General features: G+C 29.0%; 1 protein-coding gene across 1 annotated transcript in view; it reads right to left on the bottom strand.

The window, feature by feature from the left end:
• LOC117168002 (homeobox protein prophet of Pit-1-like) overlaps window positions 1–20,332 on the bottom strand; it is a 155,804-nt gene extending 135,472 nt beyond the window's left edge. The window contains exon 1 of the mRNA XM_033353312.1: window positions 20,098–20,332. Within this exon, the coding sequence (XP_033209203.1) occupies window positions 20,098–20,317 (220 nt within the window). The 5' untranslated portion in view covers window positions 20,318–20,332. The remainder of the gene's footprint in view (window positions 1–20,097) is intronic.
• Window positions 20,333–22,181: the final 1,849 nt, after the last annotated feature.

Raw genomic sequence — 22,181 nt, forward strand, 5'->3', positions numbered from 1 at the left:
CTCGACACCTTGACAAATGTAATTCCATGTAGAAACATGCGTTTAAATAAAATATTTTACCAAAAAAGTTACCCACGCTTTAACTTGACAGACTGTATACATTAATTTCATTTTAAAAAATGTATTCCTCTATTATTCCTCTATTTTAAAAATCGCTCTATTTACCCTGTTTCGCATTTTACTCATCATTTTTCTTAACATTTTGCTAGAATTTTTGGCTATGAAGTCTATTATAATATTATGTTTGTATCTTTTGTGTTTTATTGTAGGCGTTTTTTCAACTGAAATCGAAAAACAAAAATTTTACTTGAACGGCGGGGAGCGGGTCGTATTTGTGACGTCACCCTGGGATTTGAGGCCTTTAGTGATGAACTCTGATGAAGAAGGCGGGAGTTGGAAAAATTATCTGATATAACGTTTTTGAACAAACCCTATAAAAAATGATAAATAATGTTCCTGGACTATCATGTAAGCACATGATTACATTTCGAACTGGAAATCTATCAATTGGGGTTTTAATTCAGAAATATTTTCAGAAATCCTTTTAAACAAGTAAATGAGGATACTTAGTAATTGGGTTAAGAACAATTAGGATTCCCGTTTGGTTTGGGAATCACACTGGGGCGTCATTGACTCTGTACCTCACTCACTGCTTTATGAACGGAGTGAGCGACGAGGTAACCGTGCCAACGAAGTCCCTCGCACTATGCTAACTTGGTTAGAGCGTTAATGACCTAATCATGTTACATGCTGATTCAATGTTCAAGGATGAATGCTGTCCACTTTACATACCTTGCCCCATTACCTACTCAAGGAAATGGGGTCAAGTTCGTCGAATAAGACGAAGACAAACAGATGATCTACACTACTTTTCAAACCCTTAATTTATTTCAAACCAAAGGACACATCATCTATGATCAAGCATATATCATGCATTCAAGATCGGAATGAAATCAGCGTTGCCATAACAAATTTTATTCACCTAAGTCAGAGCATGAAAAAAGTTCACAAATCAAAATAAGACTTCCAAAATACCTTCTTTCCGACTGTTTAGATGTCATTTATTAAATAATAAAAGAAAAAAGATGCAGAAAAAGAAAGTAGTCAATTAAAACTATCCTCTTCCTCTTTCCTTATTCTTTCTAAGCTTTTGTTATGCTACTAGGGGCCAACATGTTTCGAAGCCAATTTACATCTCTACATCAGGGATTATTTATAGGAAAATTAAAGGTATGAATTAGAGAAACTTATGATAACTAAAATTCACAAATTAAAATTAAATTTGCAAACTAGCTCCTTTCCGACCCATTATAGCCAATTAAATAACAAAGGAGAAAAGAGGGAGAAGTCAACCTAAACCAACCTCTTCCTGTTTCTTTAATCTTTCTCCATTTTTGTTATGCTACCAGGAAACAACATATTTCTAAGCCAATTTAGAGCTCCCCATCAGGGACTATTTATAGAAAAACGACAGGTAAGAATTATAGATACTTATGCTAATTGAAATTCACAAATCCAAATTAGATTTCCAAACTATTTTCTTTCCGACTCATTATAGACAATTATATAACAAAAGAAAAAAGAGGGAGAAGTCAACCAAAACCAACCTCTACTTCTTTCTTTATGCTTTCTCCATCTTTTTCATGCTTTCAGCGAACAACACGTTTTAAAGCCAATTAAGACCACCTCTTTAGGGATTATTTATAGAAAAACTACAGATATAAATAATAGATACTCATACTAATTGAAATTCACAAATCAAAATTAGGTTTTCAAACTATTTTTTTCAATTATATAAAGTTATATTATATGACAATTATATGACAATTATATAAAAAAAGAAGGAAAACTCAACCAAACCCAACCTCTTCCTCTTTCTTTATTTTTTCACCGCCTTTTTTATCCTACTACTACTAGGGATCACTCTGTTTCGAAAACAACTTAGATTTCATCAGTGATTATTTATACGAATACTCCAGGTATAAATGATAGAAACTTAAGCTTCTTAAAATTCAAAAAATTCAAATTAGATTTCCAAACTAGCTCCTTTCCAACCCATTGTAGACAATTACATAACAAAAGAGAAAAGAGGGGGCCAATTAAGACGTACTCTACAAGGATTATTTATAGAAAAACTACAGGTATAAATAATAGACACTTATGCCAATTGAAATTTACAAATCAAAATTAGATTTACAAAATTATTTTCTTTCTGACTCCATATAGACAATTAAACAATAAAAGAACAAAGAGGGAGAAGTCAACCTAAACCAACCTCTTCCTCTTTCTTTCATCTTTCTCCACCTTTTCCATGCTATCAGCGAACAACATGTTTTAAAGCCAATTAAGACCTCCTCTTCAGGGATTATTTATAGAAAAACTACAGGTATGAATAATAGATACTTATGCTAATTGAAATTCACAAATCAAAATTAGAATTCCAAATTTTTTTTTTTTGACTCATTACAGACAAACAAATAATAAAAGAAAAGAGAGAGAGAAGTCAACCAAAACCAACCTCTTCCTCTTTGTTTATTCTTTCTCCACTTTTTTTATACTACGAGGAAACAACATGTTTCAAAGCCAATTTAGACCTTCTCATCAGAGATTATTTCTAGGAAAATACAGGTATTAATAATAGAAACTTATGCTGGTTTCTTATGAATAGCTTGGTTTCCTTATGAATTTTTTTGAGAGTTCTTTCAATCAAGGCTAAACAATTTTTAATCTTAATTTTTGAAAAGAAACATATTTTTATTAAAAGTTGAACAAATTATGTTTTAAATTTTATCTGTTTTAGGAATTTTGTTGAATTATTTATTTTCCTATTTAGAAAAAGTAATAATCAGAGTAGATTGGTTCAGAATAAACAGCAAATATATCATTCTTATCACTTTTCGTTCAGTCGTAATCCACCAAGATTATAAAATAATGTAGCTCATAATTCTATTTCTATTCCTGATCAGGGATCGGAAATATTTCGTTTTAAAAGATCTTTGTACCTAAATCAGGATGGCCACTGGATCGGGAAAACCGGGCAATGATAAGGAATGGTGTTTAATTTTCAATAAGAAACATTAAAGTTAATATGATAATGATTTCATTCAATTTCATCAGAGCAGCACATAATAAAAAGTAATTAACTGATCTCCTCTAACCTTCTTTTTTATTTAATTCGGATTTTTCTCCTTCTTTCCACAAACTCAATAAGAAAATCGTATATTTTTGGTTAAAAGCTCAAATATTTTGTTAAAAAGTTCAATTATTTTGTTCAAAATTGAACTATTCTGTTCAAACGTCAACCTTTTTTATCAAAAATTAAACTGTGTTGGTCAAAAACTCGTGCGTTGGGATAAAAAATCAGCTCTAATGGTCTTCTATGTATTTTATGTCTTCTAAACAATTCATCTTTTTGGCTTGGAAATTCAACTTTTGTTTAAAGTTAGGTTAAAAACTTTCAGATTGATAATTCAACTGTTTGTGGTTTAACTTTAATCTTTTTTGTTTTAAAATGCAAATATTCTGTTGAGAATTCACTATTTGCTTAAAAATTCAATTCTTTTATTAAAAGGTCATCTTATTTGTCAAAAAATCAACTGTTTTTTTAATTAATCTTTTACGTAGAAAAGTGATTATTTTTGGGTGCAAAATTTATCATTCTTGATTGAATGTTCATCCTTTTTGGTTTCCTAATTCCAATATTTGGTTACAAATTTAAGTATTTCGTTGAAATATTCCTCTTTATTTATTGGGAGTTCCACTATTTGGTTGTCAATGCAACTATTTGTTTAAAAATTATTTTTTTCTAAATCCAATGTTTCGTTGTAACTTCATTGATTGAAAATTAGTTTGTTTTTGTTGAAAATTATTTGGTTTTGCTAAAAACCTGTTTGGTTAAAATTCACCTTTCTTCGTTGAAAATGAACTGTTTTGTTAAAAAATCAACTGTTTTATAAGAAATCATCTTTTTGATTTAGAAATTCGACTATTTGATTAAAAATTTAACTTATTTTTTGAAAATTTCTCTTTCTTGGTTAATAATGAACTTTTTTGATGAAATATCCACTGTCTTCTAAACAAAAATCTTTTTTTTTTGGCTCTTAGCTAAAAATTAAATGTTTTGATGAAAACTTGCCGCCTTTTTAGCTTGAAAATTCAACTATTTGGTTGAAAATGCCGCTATGAAATGAAATTTTTTTATTCAAAAGTCAACTATTTTCCAAATCATTCAACTTTTTAACTATAAAACCCAACTCTTTTCTTGAAATTTCGTCTTTGGGTTGAAAATTCATATGTTTTTTTTAAAGGTTCAACTATTTTGTTGAAAATGCAATATATTTTGACTTAAAAATTCACAAATTAAAGCATTTTATATTAATTTTAATATGCTACCTATATATTATTTTATTTAAAAGAATTTATTTAAATATTTTCATGAAAAATCACCCTATTTCCCCTAGTTTCAAAGCATTTTGACCCGTGAAATCTTTAGTTACCAAAAACTATTTTTATTGGTTTATACGAGAAAAAAAAGAAAAAACGAGAATTGTTTCCAACGATAAAAGTAGCAAAATGTAATTTGTATATTTAAAGTTTGTGAAATTGATAGTTTCTCATTTTTAATATTTCATTGTCAGATAAAGTTTTTTTGAAGCTCTCAAAAGTTAATCTACTGAGATTAGAAGGTTTCCATGGCATAGGTTGTTCATTAATAAACAATTCAATCAAAAGTTTTTAAATTAAATTTTTTTAATCTTTAATTTGCAAAGTTGCAAATTCAGGATCGCTAATTTTGTCTCTTTTAATTGCATTTTATTTTTGATTACTTCAAATAAAGAAATCTCTTACCTTTAACAGTTTGAATACTTAATCTTGATTTAAAGCTAAACAGTTCAGCTTCCAGTTTTATAAATCAGACCTTGGATCAGACATTGTGCAACACTTTAAACAAAATATATTATACAATAATATTTACTTTTCCCTCAAAGAATAGAATTTTCTACTAAATTTATTTTGTGATACCTATAAGCTTTTAGGATTAAAAATCAGAACCCCTTTTGCTAATCTTCAAGCTGCTCATTTTCAGTTTCACTGGTGCAAGAAAATGTGTCCTAATTTGCAGTCTCTAAAAAGGACATCTGGACATGAGAAAAGGAGTGGATGAAAATAATGATAGTGATGACTTTAATGACATTTCGAGTAAGAGTTTGGCCATTATTGGAAACCTCAGCTGCCAATTGGCCACTAGCCAGCATCTGTCGAGGATTAGAATCATTAGGATATCGGACACTCTACTTTTTCGAAATCCGAAACATGAAGGGAATTAGAGTATAGAAAATGTTCGATATTCCGAAAGAAAAAAAAAAAACTTCAGCGATAAATTCTCAAGCCAAAACAATGAATTTTCAACAAGAGTTGAGTTTTCAAGCTAAAAAGTCGAATGTTTTAGAAAAAATTTCTCTAAACCTCCCAAAAAAATGAATTTTTAACATAAAAATTCATCTTCAGTCCAGAAAGATGATTTTTTAACGAAATATTTAAATTAACAATTATAAAATGTATATATAACAGTTGCATTTATAACAAAATATTTGAAATTTGAAGCTTTAGTTTAATTTTCAATAGTAAAATTAAATTTTTAACCAAATAGTGGAATTTGCAACCCACAAAGATGAATCTTTAAACAAAAACAGTTGAATTTTCAATTAAATAGTTCAATTTTCAAGCCAAACGAAACGAATCTTTAAGAATACACTTAAACTATCTAACTGAGATAGATGAATTTTGAACTAACAAGATTTGGAAATAATAATAATAATTTGGAAACAAAAAAAGAATACTGTTTCAGCAAAATATAAATTTCCAATCTAACAATACATTTTTAGTTAGAAAACCAATGTTCAACAAAACAAAATATTTATCAACAAAATACTTACATTTTTAACCAAATAATAGAACTCCTAAATCCAAAGTGATGAATTCTGATACAAAAATGTAATTGTAGACTTTTTAATTCAAAAGAAGTTTGAAAAAAAACCTATAAAGAGAAATTTGTTATTCCAACGGACGAATTTTCTATCTACAAAAAGGCAAATGATCAACAAAGTAGTTTAATTTTCGGCCGTAAAAGATGCGATTTTAAGAAAATAATTTATTTTAAACAAAACATTTCAATTCTCACCAAAGAGTAGAATTTTTAACCAAAATTAATTACTTCTAAACAAAAAATTTAATATCAGACTTTTCAATTAAAAAGAATGAAAATTAATCTAAAAAAATGATAATTAAAACAGATGAATTTTCAAAGAAAAAAGATCAAGTTTTAATCCAAAAGTACGAATTTTCAATCCAAGAAAACAGATGATCAACAAAACATTTTACTTTTTAACAAGAGAAGAAGACTTTTTAATTGAATGGTCATATTTTCAACAACACAACTTAATTCTGAATTAAATAATGAAATTTTTGTCTAAAATGATGGCTTATGAAACAAAATTATAATAGAAACTTTTTCAATTGAGATGAATGAACTTTCAACAAAAAAGATTAATTTTTTACGATAAGGATGAATTATTCAATAAAAATGATCAATTTTCTTTTCGAAGAAAAACGAATGATTAACAGAACAATTGAATTTTTGCTTATAAAGTAACATTTTAACGAAATAGTTTGATTTTCAACAAAATAATTAAATTCTCAACCAAATAGTAGAATTTTTAACCAAATATGATGAATTTTGAACCAAAAATAAATATGCAGACTTTTCAATAAAGAAGCATAAATTTTCAATGAAAGAAACGTATTTTTGAACTGAAAAAGAATTTTAAAACAAAAATTTGAATTTTCAATATAAAAACTTTCTATCCCAAAAGACATTTGATCAACAAAATAGTTTAATATTTTATCATGAGAGATGAATTTAAATTGAAAAGAGTTAACTTTCAACAAAATAATTAGATTTTAAGCCAAAAGGTAGAATTTTAAACTAAAAGTAATGAATTCTGAACAAAAAATATAGTAGTAGACTTTCTAATGAAAAAGAATAAACTTTTAACCAAAAATATAAATTTTTAAAGAGAAGGATGAATTTTTCAATAGGAAAGGACAACATTTCTATTTAAAAAACGAATGTTTATCAAAGCAGTTGAATTTTTTACCTTTAGAGATGTCTTTTTATTAAAATAGTGGCATTTTCAAAAATGCAATTAAATTCTCATCTAAATAGCTTAATTTTTAACTAAGAGGGTGCAATCTGAAAAAATATAGTAGTAGACATTTCAATCAAAAAGAATGAACTTTCAACTAAAATGATGAATTTTGAACAAAAAGAATGAATTTTTAAATAAAAAAGGACAAATTTTTTATCCAAAAAGACGTATGATCAAGAAAAAATTTCATTTTTGAACGTCAAAATAACTTTATAAAAAAATAGTTTGATTTTAAACAAAATAATTAACTTTCAACCAAATAATAGAATCTTTTTAACCAAAAGAGTATATACGTCTCAAGATTTTCCATTTGATACAACAGCACAATGCTAATGAAATAATAGTTTATCAAATAAAAAAAAAATGATTGAAAAAGTCCTGTGTTTAGTGAAGTTTTAAAGTACTTCTAGCCAAACAATAATTTCAAATAATAGGTATAAAATATTTCTCAAATTAAATATCACAATCCCATAAATAAAACTTTAGAAAATTGTATAGAGCATCTAATCGAGTACAACAAATTGATTCCAAACAGGTCCAATTTGCTACGAACAAAGTGCCTCCTATTAAAAAGAGAATTTCCTCCAATTTGATCATCAACAACATAAAGCGAATTTGCGGGAATAATTTGAGGAGGAGGACTCGCACCCAGGTCAAGGATTTACGGAAAAGGTTTTTCATGTCACATTGAAATTGTGATGCAAATGAAAAAGTGACATCGCTGCACTCAAGAGAAAGTGAGAAAAAGAGAATTATGAAGGAGAGAAAGAGAGAAGGTTTGGACTAGGGAGGTGGAGAGAAGGGAAGAGAAATTAACGTAGTTAACTCCTCGAGTTCAGTGAGGTATTAAAAGTACCTTGTCGATGGGCTTTCCCACCCGTGATTTTCTCGCCTCCCTTAATAAACGCGCGCGTAATTTCCTCTCCCGGAACAGCGGAAGACGAAAGGTTCGTCTTATAATTTCAGCCAAGAAAAAAGCACGAAGAAAAGCACCGGTAGAAACGTGGAAGTCGAGAGTCAAGAAAAATCGGCCGAATAATATGGATTTCCGACGAATCAGGTAATCACCCTGGAGAAAAAAAACGAAGGTGCTATCTCGTTCCCGTGAAGATTATCAAATCTATCATGTACTAGATAATAGTCTAAAAAATTATAATGTCATCAAAAATGTCTATGATGCAAAAAATTCCGTCGGGTTGAGCTTCTATCCTCCCGCGACACATTACCCGATTTGGTTATTGCATCACACGTAACATAAAATATATCAATCGCTGAAAATAAAAATATAACCGATTACGTAATGGCAAAATATACAACGTGGAAGTCGAGATTTAAAAAAGATCGGAAGGAATAATATGGATTTTAGACGAATCAGGTAAGCACCCTGGAGAAGAAAAAAGGAAGGTGTTCTTTCCCTCGAAGATTATTAAATTTATTATCTACTAGATAATAATCTAATAGATTAGAATATCTTCAAAAATATCGAAGATGCAAAAAATTCCGCCAAGTAGAGCTTCTTTTCTTCTGCGACGCATTATCCGATTCGGTTAATGCATCGCGTATAACATATATCACTTGATAAAAAAAATAATATAATCGATAACGTAATGGTAAAATATGGAACCTGGAAGTCGAGTGCAAGGAATAATCGGAGCAGATAATATGGAATACCGATGAATCAGGCAACCACCCTTGAAAAGATCAAAGAAGGTGCTATCCCATTCCCTCAAAGATTATCAAATTTAATAATTTAATTAATTATAATCCAATAATTTATAATATCATAGAAAATATCTATGATGCCAAAAATTCTGCCAAGGATTCTTCAAAGGAAAAATTGAGTATATAATAGTTAAAATATTTAGATATTAAGTTTATTTTAAAAAGTTCACTTGCATCAACTTACCCTACCTTTTGGGTTAAGCTGAATTCGCAACGAAATGAGAGCAATTTTCAACCAAACAGTTGTACTTGAAAGCCAAAAAGATTAAGTATCCTCCATGAGATAAATTTTCACTAAAAAAGAGAAAATTTTAACCAAAGAGATGAACGTTTAACCAGTTAAATGGATTTTGAACCGAAAGGTTTCATTTAAAAGAAAAAGACGAAATTTCAACAACAAAATTAATCTTCATCCAATAAAGCTAAGCTTTCAACAAAATATCTGAGTTTTCTATGAAAACAAAAATTAATTTAAAAACAAACAGTTGCATTTAAAATCATATTGTTGCATTTTCAAGAAAAAACACGAGTTTTCTACAAATAAATGGATTTTTAAACAAAATAATGAACTTTTAACCAAGCAGTTTCATTTTTAAAAAATGAATTTTTAACAAACAAGTAAATTTTGGACCAAGAAAGTTAAATTTTCAAATAAATAGTTTTATTTATTCAAGAAAAAAATGTATTTTTAACTTAAATTTTTATTTAAGTCCTACATTGTAATAAATTATTTAAACGAATTATAAATGATTGATTAACACGTTAAAAGTAACAGATTAGGTAAATCAAAATGCCTGATTCAATTAATGAAATTACTGATTATTCATTTAAAATGACTTTGTTTAGATCATTTGAAATTACTAATTTAGTCTCCGGACGTTACTGATTAGATCATTTTATCTTTATTACTAGAAAATAAATCTTTTTGCTTCAAAATTCATCTTTATGCTTCAATTAAACTGTTTTTTAAATAAAAATAAAAATATTTGTTGGCTGAAATATTAACCAATAAGTTTTTTATTGGGAAATGCTGTTTTTTATTTTAACTGGAACTACTTGGTTCAAAGTGTAACTTATTTGTAAAAAAAATAATCCTTTTTTCATAATGATTTATTATTTTAGTTCAAGATTCATCTGATTTGGTTGAGAATTCAACTATTTCATTGACAGTTCATATTTTTTGGTTAAAAATTCAGTTTCTATTTGTTGTTAATTCATAATTTTAGTTAAAAACTTATTCCTGTGAGTGATAATTTTAACCAATTTGTTCAAAATTCATTGTTTTTTTGTTCAAAATTAATTTTGTTATAAATAAAAATTTATCTGTTTCATTTTTTATTTAAAACTGAAATTTTTTCAGTTAAACTATTAACTATTACATTTTTGTTGAGAATTCATCTTCTTTTATTGGAAATTTTACTACTTGCTTGAAATACTTTTCTTAAACTGATTTTTTGTTTGCAATTTCATGATTTTACTCGAAAATTCATCTCTTTAGTCAAAAACTATATTTAAATAAAATGTAATGCGTTTTTTAATTTAGAAAATTTTTGGTGACAACATTTTTTTTACAATTCAACTAGAGCAGGTTAAAAGTTGAACTGCCTTGATAAAACGCATTACCTTTGTTTAATGATTCATCCTTTGAATTTTGAAATTCATCAGTTTGGTTGTAAACTAATCTTTTTTACATTCTCATCATTTAAGATTGAGAAAGTATTAGAATTGTCGGAAATTTGACATCACACTTTTTCAACGGATCTCCACATTACGAGACCCCCTGAATCCGAAAATCAGGTTTTCACGATGGCATCTGCCTGTCTATCCGTCCGGCCGTCCGTCCGTAAACACGATAACTCTCGAAAAAATGAACGAATCAAATCCATATTTAGCACACTTTTTCTCTTTCCTAAAAGAAAGGACGAGTTCGTTAACCAGCTATTTTTAATAAAAATTCAAAAAGTGAGCACATTTTGAACATTTTTGAGACCACTTTTTTCTGAATTTGAAAATTCTATGTACAATTATTTATAGTATTGAAAAGAGCAAACGATTTATCCTTATGACTTTTTTCGATAAAAAGAAAATTCTCAGAGTTATAGCGTTTTAAAAATTTTTTAATCAACCGTAAATCAAAATTTTAAGCCGAAAAACGCACGATATGAAAAAAAGTCAAGAGAAGAAAAACATTTCTTTTTGAAAGCCCTAAAAGATTATCATAACCAATTTTTGGATTTTGTTCAAAAATCGAAAATTCAAATTTTTATTGCACAAAAAATAATAGAAAATAAAAAAATCCATCTTGTGGACAAACTTTGTAGGATACAAAAAAAGATGAATTAACAAAAATGGTTATCCCAAAAAAAACAATTTCGTTGAGAATCACTTCTTGATAGGACGCGTACTTTTTCTTTTATTCGTGAAAAATAACGTTGAAAAAAGTAAAATAAAAAAAAATGTGTGGAAAACGACGAAAGTTACGAGAAAAAAATCCAACAAAACCTATTTACAAATGTCTGTCGGAAATCGAGGGCGCAGCGCGAGTGTCACGATGAGAATGCGTACCTCAAAGCCTACAGAGCTTTGAGAAACTTAAGAGCATGTGATACTTGGAAAATTGTCGATCTTACCAGTTCTATGTTCCTCCGGCTTTATTCCTCGGATAAGAAATATTTTGCCTTAAAAATCTGGGAAATGATAGCGAACATGCTAACGGATGTCCCCACACACTTTTTTTGTGTTTTTTTATCAAAAAATTTTTGATATTGCTAAGAACGTGCATGTATATTTCGAGGTTATGTGTGTTACAATTCACCCGAGCGTTACTTCCAAACTACACAATATTTTTGGCCGAAAACTTTGGACTTACAAATAAACATAGTAACTAACCTCCCGGAAGTAACCCTTTTTGCAGGAAATCAAAAAAGTTTATTTCATCAATAACTTCCAGATTATCGGAAAGGCAGAGATGAAAAACGACGTAACCTCAAAATAATGCATATGCATAAAATTTTTATTTAGCACAATACATTTTTTTGTTATTATCCCTCAAAAAAGAGTCCGGGGACGTCCGTTATGATATTTTATAGCATCTCCGAATTCAGTTTTTTAAAATTTTCATTTTTATGAAAAAAAGCCGGGGAAACTGAAAGTATCACATGCCCTTGATCTTTAACTATACTTAATTAAGTAGGCAATTCAGAATATGAAGACGCATATAAATACTGCCATCTAAAAGAGATCTTTTTGATAAAGTTTTTTTCAAGCTTTCCAAATGCAAAGAATAAATATGCGAGCACGAGGTAACCTATTATCGAGCGCGAAGCGTGAGATTCAACCATCGCGCGCCTAGCGCGCAATGAGAATGTGCCCGCGATGCGGGAAGATTTTTAGCTGTAAATTCAACTTTTTGGTTAAAAATTAATCTTTTATGGTAGAAAATTAATCTTTTTAACAATAACATTTTTTTTTAACAAAAATACTTGGTTGAAATTTGAGCTGCTTTGTTAAAAATGCATTATTTTTGTTAATAATTTATGACTTTTGTGAAAAATTCATCTTTTGTGTAAAAAGTTGAAATAATTTGTTAAAAATGTATTTTTCTGATTAAAGACTCATCATTTTTTTCCTTTGAAAATGATTTTTGTTAGTTTAAAATGTATTGCTCACTCTGCTTTAAAGGATGAAATAATAATGGAAGTTCAATTAAATAATTCATCGAAACGAATATGCATAAAAATAATGTGTATTTATTGCAATGATTAAAGAGATTACCCTTAATTTAAAAGACGAAAATTTTGTTAATATTTGTTGATACGGCTATTATTCGCTAAAAAATTAAGTTACATCAATCACATTTCTATCTTGGCTTTAATTTTCCGATTCAATGTTTCATTACATGGCAGTGAATAACATTTGCAGTGATGCATATTCATGCAGAAATTTAGTCATGTAACGAAGAGGAATTAATGCAGTAATTTGATTATAACATATGTGAGAATGTTAATAATTTAGGCTTTGTATTCCAAATTACACGATAAATATGTCTTTAATGAACTTTTAAGAAAATACTTTTTTCAGGAAAAAACTTATATGTTATTGAAATAATCCTAATGAAAAAAAAAATCATTTCTCATCTTTTAATTAAAAAAAAAATTATAATCGTCTACTGCAAGAGTATTCAATCTCAAAATTCATCAAAGTTTTATAATGAATTTTAAAATCGACGAGATTGTGAATTTTTTTCAATTGATTTTAATTCATTTGAAATTCACCCTGAATTTTTATTAAAATATCCTACATTCTTTTTAATTCTTTCCAATTTTTATAATTCTCCCGAATTTTTTTAATTTTCTCTGTATTTTGATGCACTGACTTGAATTCTTCTAAATTCATTGAAGTCTACTCTACTTAATGGGTTTTTAAAATTAAATTTCCTTTCACTTTTCTTAATTATATGCAAATTTAATGAATTTGTTAAACTTTTTAAATATTTTCAGATTATTTTCAATTCACTTGAATTTTTGTAATTCACATTGAATGTTTTTGTATTTCATCGAATTCATTTGAAATTAACCCTGAATTTTTATTAATTTATCCTACATTCTTTTTAATTCTTTCCAATTTTTATAATTCTCCCGAATTTTTTTAATTTTCTCTGTATTTTGATGCACTGACTTGAATTCTTCTAAATTCATTGAAGTCTACTCTACTTAATGGGTTTTTAAAATTAAATTTCCTTTCACTTTTCTTAAATATTTGCAAATTTAAGGAATTTGTTAAACTTTTTAAATATTTTCAGATTATTTTCAATTCACTTGAATTTTTGTAATTCACAGTGAATGTTTTTGTATTTCATCGAATTCTTTTGAAATTAACCCTGAATTTTTATTAATTTATCCTACATTCTTTTTAATTCTTTCCAATTTTTATAATTCTCCCGAATTTTTTTAATTTTCTCTGTATTTTGATGCACTAACTTGAATTCTTCTAAATTCATTGAAGTCTACTCTACTTAATGGGTTTTTAAAATTAAATTTCCTTTCACTTTTCTTAAATATTTGCAAATTTAAGGAATTTGTTAAACTTTTTAAATATTTTCAGATTATTTTCAATTCACTTGAACTTTTGTAATTCACATTGAAAGTTTTTGTATTTCATCGAATTCTTTTCATTTTCATAAAATTCCTCTTCACTCACTTGAATTTTATCTAACTCTATGATTTTTTTAATTTTCGTTCAATTCAATAACATTCTGTTAGATTCTTTCTGTATTCTGTTCACTCCCATTTTGCTCAATTTGATTGACAATTTTTTATTTGAAAATTTCTGTTCAATTACATTCCTTCAAATTCTTACGAATTTCATCAAAGATTCTTAAGTTCCCCTGAATTCTTCTGAATACACATTCTCAATTCTTTAAAATTCTCGTGAGGATATAACTCTCACTTAATTCTTTTGAGTTCACTCGGATTCTTCTAAATTCACTTAATCTTACTCTATTCTATTCAATGGATTTTTTCTTCATTTTTTTTATTCACATTGCATTTTTTTGAACTTATCTTTAATTCTTAGTAATTTCACAACCTTTGTTTAATTCCCGTGCATTGTTCTAAAATTACTCCAATTTAACTAAAATCAATTAAATATTTTGGATTTTGTTAAATTAATTTTAATCAATTTGGAATTCATGTCGAATTCTAATTAATTTATCCTATATTCTTTTTAATTTTTTCAAATTCTTTGAAATTTTCCTACATTTTTTTATTTGCCCTGCACTTTGTAAACTCACTTTAATTTTTCTAAATTTCCTCAGTTCTACTCTATTTAATTGATTGTTTTTACTTTTTTTCATTTTACCCTGAAGTCTTTTAAACTCACCTTGAATTCTTCACACGCAGCTCATCAAATTATTTTGAATTTACTTGAAGTTTTCTGAAGTTATTCTAAATTTAATGCATTTAATTAACTTTTGTAATATTTTGGACTCTTTTCAATTATTTTTAATTCACCTTAAATTTTTATGAATTTCATCGAATTTGAAGCTTATTTCACTATTTGCTGTTTTTTCTAATTAAATCAAATCCTGTTAAATTCGCCCTGAATTCTGTTATTTCTCTTATTTGAATTAATTTGGAATTTATCATGAATTTAATCAAAATTTTCTAAATTTCTTACAATTCTCTTGATGTTTTAAGTCATGTTCAATTCCATCACGCTCAAATCCATTTAGTTTACTTGAATTCTTCTAAGCTCGCTTAATTCTACTCGAGAAAATACAATACAATTTTTTGGGCGTCTTTTATTTAATTCATCCTGAAGTTCTTTAAACTCGCCTTCAATTCTTAGGCATTTATAGAATTATTTTTTATTCGAAAGATCATTAGTCACATTATTAATACACATTAGTCCCTTTTAGTTAATTTTAGTCAATTTTTGGGTTAGAATCTTTTTCTTTACTTAAAATCTGATTCCTGAAACACCTATACATCTTTCGAAAACTAACTGCCCAAATTTAAATTGTGAAAAAGAGACTAAAAAACTAACGATTTCCATAACCACTATTACTGAAAAAATGTAAATTAAATTAAATTAAATAAGCTTTTTTTTGTATAATTGCCAATTGCTATTTCTCCAAGAAACGTAATACCACAATTTTAAATTAATATCTAAGGAGAAAATAAATTCTGAAAATCTGAGACAAGGCCCATGTTACAGTTAAGGTTTTCCCTACACAGATACAGAGTATTGCAATTTACAATTAATTAGCCATTATTTTCTGACGAGTGAAAGTAAAAATAGTACTATTATCTCACAATATTTTGAGAATAGTAAACTTCGAATTAATCTACCGGTTTTAATTTTATAAACTATTTTGATATATTTACACCTATTCAAAAACTGTTCGCTCCTAATTTTAATAAGTTAAAATAAATGCATGAATTTTTACAGTCCAAAAAAATCATTTCTCTGGTTGCAGCTAGCACTTAAAGTTAGTGATGGGTCCATCTGACCCAGTGTGCCTTTCACGTTCCATACAGGAAGCGTCCAGATTAAGGTTTCACATAATATCAAATGATTATTTATGAATCCTAATTTTACCATTTATTGCAGAAAGGATAAAAGAAATTCATATACTTTTCGCAGATTTTTTGTAATGTATGTTGACTATTCAAAAATGATCGTAAGATAATAGTGTTTTTTTCAAGCATCTGTTTCAGTATAGGGAAAACCTTCATCTGCGACATATCCCATATTTCTAGAATTTTTTTCTGCTGATATTTTCACTGTATCCTGTACAAAATTGAGATATCTACATTTTTTGGACAGATAGAAATCACCTATTTACAAAAGCAAATTACCTTACCACCTTCAATCTCAAAGAAAAGAAACTAATTAGAGTAACTGTTAAAAAAAATTAGTTACTTTCCATCACTGAGCAATGCATAGTTAATTTTTTTAAATGGCAAAATATTTTAGCAATTTTGACTCCGTATTTCTATTTGTGATACTCGAGAGAAAGTGTTGCATTAAATAAACAATGTAACATAATCACCCCTTTTTGAAAAGGGGAATGGGACGCTTTCCGAGGTGCCAGATTCGAGTGATTCCTTTTGCTGAGTGCTACACTACCCCATTAGAGAACCCCTAGTGTTAAGCCCCCTTAATCCCCCATGAGCACATAATAATAGCCCCATAGAACAGGTAGTACCATATGTCTGCTTTATTGTCAATAGGCCGGCTTGTCGCTGTACCACTAACGTACACGTGTAGTACTCAATGCTCAACAACCGGAAAATTTGTCTATCTTGAGATGACACGTTGTCCACTTTTTAAAATCGCACTGTTGTCTAATTTTTGATTTGTTTTGTCACTTGTCGTATAAGGGTGAAACTCGAAAAGTGTGAATTATTCGATTTTATATTTAATAGAATAAAGTGTTTAAGAATAATATTAAAAATCTTTTTCCTATTCATGTTAATAACAATAAGTGTAAAAATAATAAATTGTGCGATTAAGAAGTACACTCAGAAAACTAATTATTTGGTTGAATCAACACAATTTTAGTTGGTTCATCCATAGATTATGGGTATTATATGGACAACAAAATATTTGGTTGACCCAACTACATTTTGTTCAATTAAAACATATTTGTATTTACATCCAAGAAAACTGTTTTTTTGGTTCAAGAAAATTTTTTTTCTGCGTGTATCCTCTTATTGTATAATTATAATTTTTTCTTTTTAAATACAATGTTTTTATGTGAACCATTTACGATATTTTTCAAGTCAAAATAATGAGATCTGCTTTTGGAAGCTCTAAATATGAAGATTAAAAATGTATTATTATTTTTCATAAAAGAATTAATTAAAAAAGTAATGATCAAAATGAAATTTTTATTTTATTGATATTTTAGCGACTAAAAGTGTGTATGTAATATTTACAGGGAAAGGTTGGAATTTAATATTATTTCAAAGATTCCATAGGATTTTAAGAAAAGAAAAAAAAATTAATTGGAATATAACAAATTTCTCAAACCTTATGAGGTTTTTTATGGATTTCATAGGAGTTAAAATGTTTTAGGTTTCTTTCAATGATTACCAGGGACTTTACAAGACTTAAGAATTTTTTTCACAGGATTACAAAAATTTCAGGCATTTTTAAGGAATTTACATAAATTTTGGTAGATTTGAAATTTGTTTTTATATATGATTAATAAGATTTTAGGAATATTTTATTAGGTTCAAAAAGATTTCAGACAACATTTTAAATTATCAAACATTTCAATCAATTTTTAATTAATTTTAAGGTACTTTATAAGATTTTCGAGGATCTCAATAATTAATTAATAATAATGTAATCCTTCAAATAATTCCATTTTCAATATAACTTGACAATCGTCTCATATGGGCATATATATATATATATATATATATGCCTGTCTATGTCTGTCTATCTATTGGATCTCATTTTTATTCAAAAATCTGACTCATATCTGAAATATGAGAACATATTTCACAAGAATCAAAATATTGTTTCAAAAAACTTCTGAGATTGATTGCATTATAACAAATTTAGGAATAAAAATATCTATAAAACTAAAATTTGCAATAAACTATTCAGAATGTATAAATTTATTAATTATGATTAATATAAATAGAGCCAAGCAACACTTAACTAAGTTTCTGTTAGTTTTTGAGAGATTTAGAATTTTTAAATAAAATATGTTTGCCCCGGATCTTTTTTGATAGAATTAAAAAAAAATGTAAATCACTTTTTTAGAAGTTATTCATGTTGAATGGGTAGATAAACAGTAACAAATTATTTTTTATAATAAAAGAAGCCAATTTTCTACTAAAGAAAATTATGGTAATTGCTTAAAGAATTTATAATATCTTTTATGAGATGCTGAAAATTATTTTAAAGAAAGTCCAATCATAATTAGAAATCTCTCCAAGTGAAGGAAATATTGAGAAAATATTTTTGACGAGAATTAACATGATTTTTTAAGAAACTGTGGGATTGAACGTATGGTAAGCATGTTCGCATTGCAAATATCTTTATCTATTTGATAATTATGTTGAATATTAAGAGTACCACGCTACAAGAGACCGAGTGACAAGATTTTGAAAATTGTTTTAGTATTTTTAAAATTCTATTTTTTGGTTCCAATTCTTTCTCAATCGAAAGTTAATTTATACCCGATATTCAGATAAATAATAACAAAATAATATATTTGTAATAAAAGAAACCAATTTTCACAATAAATGTATGAAAAGCACGAATATTATATATTTTTATACCAAAATTATTCCCTCTCAGATTTTTCAGTTTTTCGAAAAAAATTTCAATTTTTTAATCTTATTGCTACTATATCAGTTTTAAATAAAAAACAGAAAAAAGTTTGAATTTTATATACCATGAAACAAAATGTAAAAAAGTGGTTTTCTTTTAATTTTCTCAATTAAACAAAACTAAATAAACCAACCAAAATATTGTATGCAACCATTCATTTTCGAATCTCATGCTCTACCATAATCTAGAGAGGTACAATCGTTTCCCAGCATGAAAAAAATAAGATTCTTTTAAAGTAGGTTAGATTGAATAGATATTATACTACTGCTAATAAAATGGACTGATTTCTGTTTCTGAAACTAAAATTTTCTAAAAAGACATTTTCACATGACATTTTTATTACAATAAAAAACTATATTTGAAAAAGAACTGAAGGTAAACTTTATAAAAACAGATTTCAGTTTAAAAAAATTATTTAACAATATTAATTTAGAGTTTTATGTTTTTGCTTTCTTTAAGGTAAAAGTCAACATTCTTACTCAATCCTGATGTTGTAGGGTTCCTTTTATTCCTTGCAAGAATCTCTAAAAATATATTTAGTAAGCTTATAATAAAAAGAAATTATTCAAGAAAAATATTGTTCATAAAAATAACAATTCTATAACTCTTAAATAAAAAATATTAAATAAAGCATACCAAACATATTTAGAATTTAAGGAATGGAATAAGTTCTACAATGCTAGGATTAAAAAAGCATTACAATTTTTACCTTAAAAAAGGCAAAAATATAATAATATAAATTACTATTGTTGAATAAACAATTTCAACCAGAAATACTTTTTCTAAATTTCATCTTCAGTTCTCTTCCAAAAATAGTTCCAATTACAATGGAAGTATTTTCCTCAATTTTATTAATCATTTTTGACAATACTCATTTTTTACGTCGATGTAACTGTAGTACATCTTAAATGAAATATTCTATAAAGGTATAAGCTTGATTGAATCGAATTGTAATTACTTGTTTTAAATTGCAGTTTATTTACAATACTTCTGTTCCTAGTCTAATACTTTTTACCCATCATCTTCGTAAATTTTCGACAATTTAAACAAATCTATAGCAAAAGTGTCTCCCAGCTCTAAAATCCATAGCAGAAATTCAATAATTACCAAAATTATTGAATCAAAAAGAAATTTCTTCGAAAACAAATTCTTAATATCCATAAAATATAAATCATAATCATAATCATCATTCACCGGGTATCAATCAAGAAGCACCCTCTTCTAAAAAAAACATTCCACTCAATCATCTTACATAAATTACAAATTACAAATCATAAATCGTAAAAAATGAAAAATCCAAAAACATACTCACCAACAGTACTATTAGCACCAACGCTGTTCCTTCCAGGCGTCGCGGCGGGCGTCGGCGGACTCGCTTCGATTCCTTGATGAACTCCATACAGCCCAAAGTCCTGTTCGTTAGAACTGGTACTGCTGCACTTCCTCTTTTCCTGATTGTGATTCAAATGAAAAGTATCGTTCTCGACGAGACCAACGCCTAAGAGGCCTAGGTTTGGTCTTAGTTCGTCCATAAGTTTATTTTGTCCACAATTAGCAGCCGCCGCTGCTGAGAAGTTCAATTGCCTGCTGAAAATCGCAGGAAAGATGTTGAACTGTTGATGGTCCAGACTCAAGGCCGTTGTTGAGAGCGAGGATCCGCCGCCGCCGACGGAGGTACCACCGACGGATCCAACTCCGCCACCCGGCCCACTGCTTCCCGATAAGTCGTTAGCCAGGGTGATGCCGGGGTGACCTTGCCGAGGTCTGCCAAACGCGAAAATTGTCACTCTTCAAAAGGACATCTTCACAAATCCCACCCGAACAATTTCCTCACTCACTGATATTTTGCGGAAGCTTAATTCTCTTAGGTTTTGGGGTTTTGGGAATGTAGATACGTGGGTTTGATCTAGTTTAAAAAGACTCTACTTCAGCAAACTTCTGATAAAAAGGATAGAATTCTCTAGGTTCTATGGATCTTCTAGTTTTAGTACCACTGCTTGGAGGATACGTGATAAGGTTTTAAAAGATGAGGTCAAGAGTTGATGTATCCATTATTAAATAAATTAACAGATTCTTTTTCAAGCTGAGGTGGATATGGTCCATTTGTTATATTACCCTAGTCTTCATTATTGAAAAAGTGAGAGATATATTTATACGAGGGATAAGTCTATTATAATTCCATTGATTGTTTCTGTGGATATGATTAGTTTCGAAGTCTTTATTATTTGTTGATCCCGTTGATAGAAGCGAGTGAAGACAAAACTTTTTAAAGCACCAACAAATTTGTTTACGTCAAACGTAGGTCTTAGGTTTCTAGATTGTTTTCCTTGGTACCATTTATTTTTGTTTTCTTTTTCCCACTAGATACCACTTTACTAGATATAACTCAATTCTTCCCTAAACCTCCGATATCTTCCACTGATGCAAACCTCCTCAAACTTTTTTCACTCTCACAAGTCTCCTCTCAGTTATTAGTCCACAAATCCCACAAGCAATCATCAACACCTTCGTAGAACCAAATTCCCGTTGACCTTCACCTGCCCTCACGAACCGATGACCCGGAATCTCGTTGACCCGGTGACGCGACCGACACCGCAAGAACAAGCCCAATTGGTTTCTTCCCAAATTGAAGGTACTGTTTTCTAAGATCCAAACAATACGTTAGATGCGTCGCGGTTGGCCTCGTCCGATTCGAAATTCAAATCAGATTATCGTCGTCGATCCAATTAGGGTTGCCTCCCGCGCCGTACTCGAGGGGGTGGCGACGGGTGAATAAGGAGGGGGTTACCTAGTCTGGGGTGAGGGGGGCCGCGCGCGAACGGCCTTGAAAATTCAAATATCGAAATAATTGGCCCCAATAACGTTAAGCCGAGACACCCGGAGGAACGAGGATAACAACGACTATGGCGACGTCGTTCACGAATAGGTCGAGGATCAGAGAGAGAGACCGAAGGGGTACCGCTCGCCGTGAGTTCTTGCGGGATTCTGTCCGCGAAATGCAGTTATCCTGCTGACTCGGGGGTTGCGGAAGGGGAGCGTGGGGGTTGAAACGACCCCCGACTCGACCGGAGTCTCACCCTCCGTCAACGGAGGAGCGTGAGTTGGGATTGGAGCGAAAGGGGAAGCGTTACCCTAGCGACGACCAATCAGAGGAAAGCGAACTACCCCGCAGCCCTCGACAGACAAAATGGCGCCCATCCAATGAAAATTCCTCCGGAAAATAGCCTGCGAGCGATTTTCTTTACCCGTCCCGCACCCACGTCCCTTTGCCATCATCCCCTCGTCATTCCACCCGCCAACGGGTGACGCTTTTTTCTTTTTTTTTTCATCATCTCGCGGCAGATAGCTTTTTTAATTCTTTTTCCTTTTTCGGGATTTGATTGTAACGTACACCAC

Source organism: Belonocnema kinseyi, chromosome 2, assembly GCF_010883055.1.
Source record: "Belonocnema kinseyi isolate 2016_QV_RU_SX_M_011 chromosome 2, B_treatae_v1, whole genome shotgun sequence".
Classification (NCBI taxonomy): Eukaryota; Metazoa; Arthropoda; class Insecta; order Hymenoptera; family Cynipidae; genus Belonocnema; species Belonocnema kinseyi.